Source organism: Coffea arabica, chromosome 2e (assembly GCF_036785885.1).
Source record: "Coffea arabica cultivar ET-39 chromosome 2e, Coffea Arabica ET-39 HiFi, whole genome shotgun sequence".
In the NCBI taxonomy this organism is placed as follows: Eukaryota; Viridiplantae; Streptophyta; class Magnoliopsida; order Gentianales; family Rubiaceae; genus Coffea; species Coffea arabica.
In genome coordinates this window covers 75,788,867-75,799,557 of record NC_092313.1, presented here as the reverse complement: position 1 = coordinate 75,799,557, position 10,691 = coordinate 75,788,867, and the positions used below count along the sequence as shown (strand labels likewise).

The window sequence follows — 10,691 nt, the reverse complement described above, 5'->3', positions numbered from 1 at the left end:
GGAGATTCCTTTGCCTCCGGTAACTAGAGTTTTACAATCAGAGTGAACTAAGATTGATGTCCAGGGCCACAATCACTGCAGTCCTAATTGTTCGTTGTTGCGATAGCCCACGTAGTGACAATTCCGCAAAGCTTCTTATATGGTTTCGGTCCTTTTCAGATTAACAGCAAGCTTTTGAAACTCAATATTCATATCATTTTCCACCATAGACAGTGTGATTAATTCATCCTTCTTTGAATCACAACGAGAATCCTTGATGTTTACTTCATATAGCAAATTCACCATCTTGTTGAAATGCAAAACACAATACACAACAGAACACGAATCAACTAAAACACAAACACCATACATAACAGAATAGGAATCAACCAAAGGCTATTAGCCTTTTAGTAATAGGTCGGATTGACCTTGTTGATCGATACTCAGAGGGAAGCATCAAGGTACACCAGTTTAAAAGTCATACACCAACTTTACATCATGTTTCTACAACTAATAACTAGTACAAACAGACAACTAAAGTAGTACGCTCTTGTACTATATACACGAGATTTACAGTCACACAATACGCGCCAGAGGCTACATCCGCAGGAATCCACTCCAACTCAAGTGCTATAATATTACAAAGGCTATGCAGCTGCAGCTCACAGAAGCGTTTGATCAGACATCATGAGGTATAATCTGAGTTTCCAATAATGAGTTCAACTCCCTGGCCGTCTCATGGCTAAACTGAATTTTTCCACTCACAGCAGATAAACTGATATAAGACATCAGAGAGTAGGCGGACAAAATTGATCAAAATTCTAGGACTACATCCATATTTAAGATTTCCTCAACCATTCTGAATCAGATCCATGAACACCAGTTAAGATGGAAGATACATAATGCTCGACTCCTTTGAATTTCACTGGTTCTACAATATTTCCGATGGAAGAAGATGAGCTCTCAAAACAAGTTGGCTTTGGAGTTGAGGGACAGCCAACAGACAGAATCAATTCCTCAACAGCAAGCACACGGAACTTCGGGGGTGTGTGCAAAGCAATGTTGTGAACATGGTGCTCGTATATCTTCCCATTTTTGTCGAGTTTGTACTCAGATGTACCATCAAATCGACCATGGCTCTCCCATGGAACTCGAGGAATGCCATGAACAGTCCAACGGACCATTATCATGTTATCCACAGGCTGCCATACACTGATAATGTCAATCCACAAGGCTCTGAAAAATATTCTGCCATGGAACCTTAAACCCCAGAATATTGATTTATAGTTTTCAATCCCAGCAAATGTGTTGAGGGGATCCTTAAACACTATATCATCCCTATGCAGAAGAAGAAGGAGGCAATCAACAATAGCTCAAAAATTAACAATTAAGCAATTAAAACAAAATTTGAAGTTCAAAGATGTACAAGCCAAGATAAAGTTCGCAATTTGCAGAGCCAGATTACATCAGACCTTCGATTATGCATGAAATAAGCAAGATATATCATGTAATTCATCAACACACAAGAAGATTGACATACAACGCGAAGTTACAATCAAGTAGTTTACTATATCCATGGAACTTATCTGCTGAACAGAAGTCATCATTGATCAGATAAGATTATGTGAAAATATATCTTTTGGAGGAACCACAATAGCTAACATATTATGATCCAAAGAGAACTTGAAACTTTCCAAATGAAAATCCTGTCAACATATCACATAGTAATATTTTTGCGAGTTTGTCTTCATTGATCAAATATCTACGAAATGGCAATCATGTAGCTGACCCTGATCATAGAGAAGGACCACGGTTGAGTTAAGTGGATTTTCAGTTGGAGTTAAATGACAGAAGGACAAGTTATAATCACATGCTACACTCACCAGAATAGCCAGAGCATTCAAGAATTCAACACTGCCTGAAAGGGTATTAACAAACTTAATCGAACCAAAATATCATAGAGTTCAAGTTTGATACTAATTTAACGAGCTCAAATTGAATGAGCTTCTAGCAAGGCAACATTTACTCGAGCACAAGTAGCTTCATTCATTTACACGTACATATCAGGCTTTGAGTTTATTGAGCGATCTGAGATTGGATAGTTTGTGAAAACTAAATCCTGTTCATGCTTGATTTGTTTGTTGATGAGCCAATCTTATGTGCTCAGAGATCGAGCTGCTCTCGTCTTAAATACTAAGTAGCTTGGTAAATCATTCCATCGGACTAACAATATTACATAATCAAATTGGAGGCCAGACGAAATCCTCCATTCTAACTCAATAGCCATAAATTAAAATGCGCAGATCTCGATACAATAAGGAATATATCCAAAAATCTTAAACCAACCAAAAAGGACAATCACGTCTAACACGATAAAATCAGAAACACAAATTTGAAAAATAAGATTATAACCTGTAAATATCAAAAGTGAGTTCCTTATAAAACAGGGCAGGGAACTCCTCCCGGAGGGTCCGAATAGCGTAACCCGTATTCAGATAATAATTTCGCTTCTCCTCCTCCTCCTTGCTCGGCTTCGGAGACGGCACAGTGACTGCCTGCTTCACCGGAGCAGAGAAATGGCCGACACCGCATAACAAACCCACATTTCTCCCCAAATTCAAAACATTAGCCTCCTCCAAAGAAACCCTAACCCTAACGGCTCTCTTTCCACCATTAGAAACCGCAACCACATTTTTCCGGTTGGTGTAAGAGAGAACCCTGGCCGGAGTTTCACAACGCCGGCCGCAGATAGAGGCCACTTCCGGCGATACGAGAAGTGCCATTGGACGTCAAGATTTAGGTAATCAAAAATGGGAGAAATTTGCAAAGGGCATTTTTTTTTTCTTTTTTTCTTCTATGCTCCAAAGGAATTTGCGATTTCTTTTTTCCTATGCGAATATTCGGGATTGAGTAGTAATTTCCTCGGAAATGGCAGAAAGAAAGAAAAAAAAAAGAAAAAGGAAGGGAGGAAAACAAGAGAGAGAGAGAGAGAGAGAAGGGGAGGAGGGTCAAATTTGGATAAGTTTTGTTTTAGATAATTCGAAAAATTATGAATTGGCGATTAATTATTAAGACAAAAAGAAATTGTGATTGGTGGATGTGATACACTTCTGAACGGACTGATGGAACGCGCAAGGTGACTTTTTGATAAGATAGATATTTTATATAATGGCCTTATACTGGGCTAACCCATTATTTTTTTGATGAGAGGCTAGCCCATTGGGCCTGTAGAAACTCTTCCTAAAAGCATCGGCGAATTCGCAACTTGGCATGGATTTGTAATTTGTTGAATCAACAACCGGACTCAGTTCAGTGTCTTGGCCATCAGTTTAGCCCACTCCTCGCCTTTTGTCCAATGATGGCAATTGAGTTAATCTTATATATAATCATGCACTGATGATGCTGACGGTATATATACTTTCAATCTTGACGTGCATGCAAATAAATAAGTGTTGCATAGGAGGTTTATTTTTGTTTATAAAAATAAATTGATGACCATAGGTTTAGAGTCCAACCGGGAAAAAAAAATGGAGTACAAACTCCGAATAATTATTTTTTCTTAATTAAATGGGAAAAATATTATTAATTGCAACCTAGAATAACCTTAAATTTGTACACTTTTTGGCATTATTTATAATTCTCAAGGCTTAACTAACTCCTATAGGCAATGCTTGATAATGATGTTCAAGAAAAACAAATAAAATGAAATTAAGAAGAAGAAGAAGAAAGAGTCATCAAGTACTAGATCTTTCATTTGCATCAAGAACTTCCTGCTAACTCCCCTGCATTGCATGAACGGCAATAAAAAAAAACAAGGGGACTGGAATGTAGGTATGAATTATGATTTGGAGGTATTTACATTATAACACAGTCCTTGATGTATAACCAGTACGGTTAGCCTCTGAATCACAAGAACAGAATGCCAAAGTGCATGCAAACTTTTACCTCTTTATTTTTCTTTCCTAAAATTTATTTTACTAGTTCTAGTGTTTTCTAGCATAAACTATTGCATTTGGATAGGAGATTATTTGGAATAATATTTTAAAAAATTATTATATATCACTTTTTGTAACGTGATATATATGAAATAAGAAGATAGTTGGAAAGATAAAATGGTAATTTGAAGATGCGTTCACGATACAATCAGATAATTTTTTGCAAATAAAATCAAATCCAAACAATGCTTAGAAGACAAATAACTGACCTACTCGGACTAAATAACGAAAAAAGAAAGGACAGATTTGATGCATCCGTGAAATCCTCAGCCATGAGTGTTGAAAGCTTCCCAGAGCAAATTCTGCGGAACAGGGTTGGTGAGATCACGAGCCTGTAATGCTGCAGCCCTAAGAGTCCTGATTGTTGTCAAATTGGCCTGATAGAAGCCATAACTTCTGTAAGGCAAATTATGCTTCTTGCAGAGGTCCTGGACCAGGGGCGAAATTCTCCTGAGATGGCACCTGGGCAACCTGGGGAACAAATGATGCTCAAGCTGGAATTGCAATCCGCCATAGACCCAGTCCATCCAAGAAGGGCAAGAGATGTCAATGGTGCCACTGGTCTGTTTCTGAAACCAATCATTCCCTTGAGGTGCTCCAACGTAGGTATTTGCAGCGAAATGGTTCAAACAGAACTGAATATGTTGGAAAGCAGACACGAAAAAGCTTGCCAGAACAAACAATATCCTTTCATGCCAATTGGGAAGGCATGAGATCAGCAGAGGGAACCATGTCCAGAAAACACAGACGCCCAAAATGTTCAGTGCCCTGTCTGGCACTTTTCTTTTCGAGAACAACAGCAAGAGCGTCTGCAGATAAAGATTTATTCTTGCAACTACCATTACTGGGTAAAACGTGAAATGCTGATAACTCACAAGAAATCTCGCCATTGAATCAAATGTCAGCTTTCTTCCATAAAATTTGGAAGTAAGCGATTTAAAAAAGTTTGTGGAGACTGCAAAAACAGGCAAATGCTGCAGATCGGGGTCATGATCAAGGCTGTTGCATGCGACATGGTGGGCGTTATGCGTCCATTTCCACCAGGCAATGCTGATTCCAGTGAGGCAGTTACCGGTGAGGATTTGGGCTAACTTATTGAATCCTCTGGTACTCATGATCTGATAATGTCCAGAATCATGACCCAAGAAAGTCACTTGCACCCACGAGAACCCCAACAGGGCACCACAAAACATATGCATCCAGAAACTGTTGCTACATAACACACCATAAACGGAAATTGAAAACAACAATGAAACCAGGCCAAGGGAACAAACCACCCCGTGGCCTTTTTTCTCGAACATACCAGCTTTCGTAAATTCTGTAGCAATTCTCCGGTAATCTTTGGAAACCTCTGAAACCTGGAAATCTTTCAGATAATAACCTGTAAAAAATCTGTCAAGATACTTCCATGCGCTGCCGGGATGGAAAGCAATGAACGCATCGGTTGCGTCTTGGCCAGCCAAATCCAGGATGGGAACATCTCCGCCGGGATGGTCTTTTACCCAATCTGTGACATCGTAGACTTTCCCATGGATAGAAATCCACAAATCATCAGACCTGTTATGCTTCTTCAGCTCTTCATCCGTGATGTACTTCTTGTTATCCTTCTCCATTGTTGACACCAATGAAGAAGAAAATTGAAAATTGCAAGCCAAACCGGCCCCTGAGATATTCAAGGGGGCGGTAAACCCAAAAACAAAAGGGCTGGTAGTATTTACCTAACAAAAAGGGGATCGGGATTTGGTATTGCACTGCTTGTTTCTTGATGTTCTTTCAAAATGAAATAATTTGTAGGAGCGTTAATGTAGAAATAAAATTGGTGTCACAGCGACGCCCGCGGAGAGAAGCCGCAAAAAGATAGCGCGGTTGATCAAGGCTGGGACTCCAAACGCGTAACATTAACTGCAAGTTTAAGCTGATTCTTTTTCTACCCTCGATTAGATGTGGATCTCTGGTTCAGCACCTGTGATACAACAACAGCTGTCGTATCGTAGTGTACAAAATTGTCTAGCAACCAATCTATCATCATCCAAGACAACTAGATCCATATCAGGACCTACCAAAAAGATTCAAAGGAAAGTAAGGGAAAAAAAAAAGTCATGGTTCCATTTTCGCTATAACGTAGTGCTATCAGGACCTACCTAGTTATAATAACGCAATTATCAAATAAATTTTGTGAACAGCAATCGTCCATACCTTCCCAAAAACCATGGCTCGAATTTTAGATTTTTGTGATTTGTACGCATCAAGGAAAGGAATTAAATACAGAGGTTTTGGGTTCGAATCCCTCTTCTCCCTTCCTACTTCTTAAATCTCAAATCCTCTCCTGTTGAAAAAATAAAAAATAAAAAAAAATGAAAAGGCCAAAAAAGAAAAAAAACAACTGTCATCAACTCATCATATCCCTGGTTGAGTCTGGATCTTTTTTTACGTTGTAAGGATTTAAAATGGGTATTAAAAAGGAAATCTCTAATCATGTTCCAATAGTGGTATGGAAAGGGATTAATCATGCAATAATAGATTTAAAGAATTATTCTTTAAGATTTCCTTCCTATTAAAAAGGTAATATGGTTTTGATTTTTTTTTTTTAAAGTATTAGCTGAAACTTAGCATTGACCTCCTTCATTTTTTAAGCCTTCTTCTTGACAAATTCTACATTTTAAAGCTCATTATCTAAGGTTTGATTTGGAAATGAAAGATTTTTTTTTTTGTAGGCTTTTTAGACTTGTTTTCGTATAGAATTTTTTTCCCTTTTCTGTGCAAGGTAAGTATACAAATAACACAAGATAAGTCCACAAATAAAATAAGCCACTACTTTTTTCATCTTCCTTCTTCCCAGTTCATTTCATGCAGCAAGGTTCACTACATTATGCCTAACAAGAATCTCTAGATTAAATACCAAATATTCTGTTAAATTACCTAATTATCTAAAAAGTAATAATTCGAATTTACCTAATTATTCTCTTTCATTTATCCCAAAAGTTTAGGATATCAAGCAGACACTCATGGATTACCTAATTATCTGAGGAGTGATAATTTGGATTTACATATGCGTTTGAACCTTTTAGGATCAGGATAAAATAAATTTATACCACATCGCTAATGAATGTGACTATATGTATGTATAGGTCTGTCAACGGGTTGTTGGATTCGGCCGAAATTCATTATTTCGGATCCGGACCTGTCATACTTTTATCGGATTCGGATTTTCAAACGGGTTCCGGAACAAATCCGACTGATCTCGGATCCGGGTCGGGTCTATCCGGAAAAATCGAGAAAGATAGACGGAAAAATCGAGGAGAGCAGGAAGCAGAAATGATGAAGGAAGCAGCCGCAGGAATGAAGAATGAAGAATGAAGAATGGATGATGATTATATCCCACGGTCCCCACCAATCCAGTCCACTGCAGACTGCATTTAAACCAACTAAACAACAATTGCTCTCTCACTTCTCTTTCTTCTGCTTCTTTTTCTTTTGCTCCATCTATCCATCTATGTAGTAGTGTATTTACATTTCAGAGAAGAGAATCTCCCTCTCCCTTCTATTTCCTTAACAGTTAACAGACCCAGATATAGAAAAAAGCAAAACAAAACCCAACCTGGCTTCTTCCACTGCAAATAGATCCTTTCAGATTTTTTTTTTTTAAAATTGGTTTGGGCACTGCAACTGCTTCTTTCCTTCCTTCCTTCCTTTTAACTAATTGCCCGGGGCCGAAGAGAAAGAGAGGCGGTGGACTGGAAGCTCAGATTTTGTCTTGCTCCTCTTTGAAGCTTGGAAAGGGGACGGCTAAAATTGGGGACAGCAAAAGAGAAGAGAGAGTGAGAGAGACATGCGGCGCTCGTCTAAAATTGGGGTATTAGGGTAGTATGTTTTATTCCTTCGGATTTGTACCTTGACTAAACTTAGTCAAATATTGTGGGCGAGACTTTCTTCTTTCGTTGTTGCAGCTTGCAAGACTCTTATCTTCTTCTACTGGTGGAGACTTTAGGCGGCAGCGGAGTAATCAATACAACACCAAAACTAGTATTAGCCAAAGGAAAGGAAATTAGTAAGCAAAAATGATTGCACTAAGCATACGTTAGCTTACATTTTTTAGACTATATAGAAAAATAGAAGTTAGCCTATACTAGCGAGACGGATGCAACAATCAGATTGAAGTAAATTTGGAGTATTATAGTGATAAATATATATGTTTTAAATTATTAATTAATTTATATCCGATTCGAATTTCAGGTCCGGGTAACGGAATTATATCCCTATCTGTACCAGAAATTATTTGACGGATCCGGTCCGGGACCCGGACCGTTGACAGGCCTATGTATATTGTCATGATCTAAATAATAATTGAATAGAGAGTATTATTTGAAATATTATTTGAAATAATCACTGTAGCACTTTCATGATGTGATGTACGTAAAATAGAATGATAGTTGAAAATATATAAAGATGAATTGAAAAATGTATTTATGATACAAGTGAAATATTATTTAAAAAAATTAGTTATCCAAACACATACACTAGTATTACTTACCCTGTAACCTGTGATCTAAAAAGTAAGAACTTGGCTGTATATGACTAAACTGGAATAGAAGATAGTTTGCCACACTCTCTTGTAGCTATTAGAGATTGAAGGAGGGGATTTCAATAAAACTTGGTTCAATTGCACACCTGATCTTTTCTTTGTCCGTCAATATTTCATTCATTTCCTTCTCCCAAACTGCAAAGGACCCTTTGTTCTTTTTTTATTTATTTATTTAAAATTACTATTTTAACTAAGTACATTTGATACTGATAATTTACAATCAAAATTTTAACTAGGTACATTTGATACTGATAATTGATAGTCAAAATATTTGATCGAGTTTAAGTTTTTTTTAACTCAAGTCGAATTCAAATAGTACACTATTTGAATTCGACTTGACTTGATTACACCTCTAATTAAAAGTTGGAAATTACTGAATCCTAAAACTTTAATAGGTATAGACCGATTTTGTTTGTCATTATATACATAAATATTCGTTTATCAGTGATCACAAATCCCATTTGTTTTTGAAATAGTACTTCAATGGGATTGTAACTAACATGAAGATAGACAAACTCACATTAATAAGTGAGGTTTCAATCCAGAATTTTTAACTGTTGAGACTTGAGACCTTAATCTTGACCACTAGGCCAAGGCACCATTGACAATTAAATGCAACTAAATGCGTAGGAATCTAGATGTATAGGCCTCCAATTGGTGGGAAAAAGAAAAGACACTGTTACATTATGTATACTAGTGATTAAGGCACGCTTAATAAAATTTTAAAAATATTGTAGATTTTTTCCAAACTGATCCAATTTGATGCATAAATTTGAAGAATGTCAATAGCAATAAACATGAAAAAAAGTTGTGCAAAAGTATGAAAAAGTTTAAAACGTAAAAGAAGGAAAAATTAGAAGAGACTTTTTTTTTTTTTTGAAAAATAATTGAACCATTTTATAAACAAAATGACTTAATAAGAGACCTCAAACTTTATATACAGTGAAGACATAATATGTTAATTTAATGGCTCAACAGAGACCAGTAAATCTTATATACACTGATAGTATATACACTATCATGATTAGATGGATGTCACATATTCAAATTCAAATTCAACATACGTGGTATTTATCTAAATATAAGCATGGTAATATATATACTGCCAATATATAGAAAATTAATTAATATAATTAATGCCTTGTCGTGAATGGCGTTCTTGGCTTCTTGCCCGTCAGCATTTATAGCTACGACCGTCTCATTCACATTCTGTGTGTAAATTTTGGTAGCCGTCGGAAGTTTGACATTCAAATTGCTCACCATCAAAGACTTTGTTGCCGGAAGGCAAAAGTCACTAACTATACGATACAGTACCAATAGACTTTGCTTCTTGCTTAACCACTAAGCCTGTGGCTATGGATTTCCTTCTGCTAACGAACAGCCCTTTACTTTCACTATTCTCGTGGCTGCAGAATGGGGTAAAAGGAATTGAAACACGGAACAGAAACGACCTCAGACTTTGACTGATTGCTATTTGCCGTTGCTAAAAAATCTCCGGGAAAGTAACAGACGATGAATTCTAGGAAGGGTTCTGGTTGAAGCATGCTATTGGCAACTGCATGCATATTAAAATGTTCAAAGAGGCACCAAACATCCCTTTCTGAGGCATCATGCTATAACAACTTGCTAAACTAATGATTATGCGCATTATGGTCGGTCCAAAGAATTTCTGCTAAAAGCAATATCCTTGATTACCAAACATATATTTATACAGACCCATTTCCTTTTATAATCAAGCTTCTACAGCACCAGCCTAGTTTATTATATGTGGCGCCATTTGTATCCGAAATTTGAGTGTCTTTGATGGCCGCTCGTGAACTTTTCGTCTTATATCACTAAAGACAGTAGTAAATTGCCGAGTGCTTTGATTTTGATGAAAGAAGTTAAGAATTGCCCTGATGTTGTTTGATTGTTTTCATCTCCTGGGCCTATTTGCTGCATTAAAAGATAACGCTGTAATTGTCAAAAAACAAAACAGCCTATTTTCTTAAATCGATTTAGATGGTGAGTGTCAGTTAGAGATGTTAACTTGAGGTCCACTGGTCCAGCATTTTGTAATTACTTGCTAATGGTAAGTACTTACAAAAGTTAAATGTAGAGGCCTGCTGAAAGTCAATTAGTGAAAAATAACTGTG

At 37.0% G+C, this 10,691-nt stretch overlaps 2 protein-coding genes across 6 annotated transcripts; both read right to left on the bottom strand.

Annotated features, from left to right (window-relative positions):
- Positions 1-364: 364 nt before the first annotated feature.
- On the bottom strand, positions 365-3,025 carry LOC113733254 (uncharacterized). Its single transcript, XM_027259525.2, has 2 exons — positions 2,392-3,025; positions 365-1,317 (listed from the first exon to the last, which is right to left on the bottom strand). The coding sequence occupies exons 1-2, from the start codon at positions 2,760-2,762 to the stop codon at positions 819-821; spliced, it is 870 nt and encodes a 289-aa protein (XP_027115326.1). The 5' UTR covers positions 2,763-3,025; the 3' UTR covers positions 365-818.
- A 1,053-nt stretch (positions 3,026-4,078) lies between these two features.
- On the bottom strand, positions 4,079-7,884 carry LOC113733252 (delta(8)-fatty-acid desaturase). Of its 5 annotated transcripts, none has more exons than XM_027259518.2 (3): positions 7,067-7,884; positions 6,171-6,300; positions 4,079-6,030 (listed from the first exon to the last, which is right to left on the bottom strand). In XM_027259518.2, exon 3 carries the CDS (start codon positions 5,585-5,587, stop codon positions 4,241-4,243), a length of 1,347 nt encoding a protein of 448 aa, XP_027115319.1. In that variant the 5' UTR covers positions 5,588-6,030; positions 6,171-6,300; positions 7,067-7,884; the 3' UTR covers positions 4,079-4,240. The 5 variants fall into 5 exon arrangements, with proteins under 5 accessions (XP_027115319.1, XP_027115321.1, XP_027115324.1 ...); XM_027259520.2 differs by having other exon boundaries at positions 7,573-7,884; XM_027259523.2 differs by having other exon boundaries at positions 4,079-5,937; positions 7,573-7,884.
- Positions 7,885-10,691: the final 2,807 nt, after the last annotated feature.

What these genes read in the sequence shown, in the direction of transcription:
- LOC113733254 (XM_027259525.2), bottom strand. Translation starts at nt 2,762, where the DNA reads ATGGCACTTCTCGTATCGCCGGAAGTGGCCTCTATCTGCGGCCGGCGT. An exon ending in CTCACTTTTGATATTTACAG is followed by an intron (nt 1,318 to 2,391) that starts GTTATAATCTTA and finishes TCTTCTGCATAG; the next exon opens with GGATGATATAGTGTTTAAGG.
- LOC113733252 (XM_027259518.2), bottom strand. Translation starts at nt 5,587, where the DNA reads ATGGAGAAGGATAACAAGAAGTACATCACGGATGAAGAGCTGAAGAAG.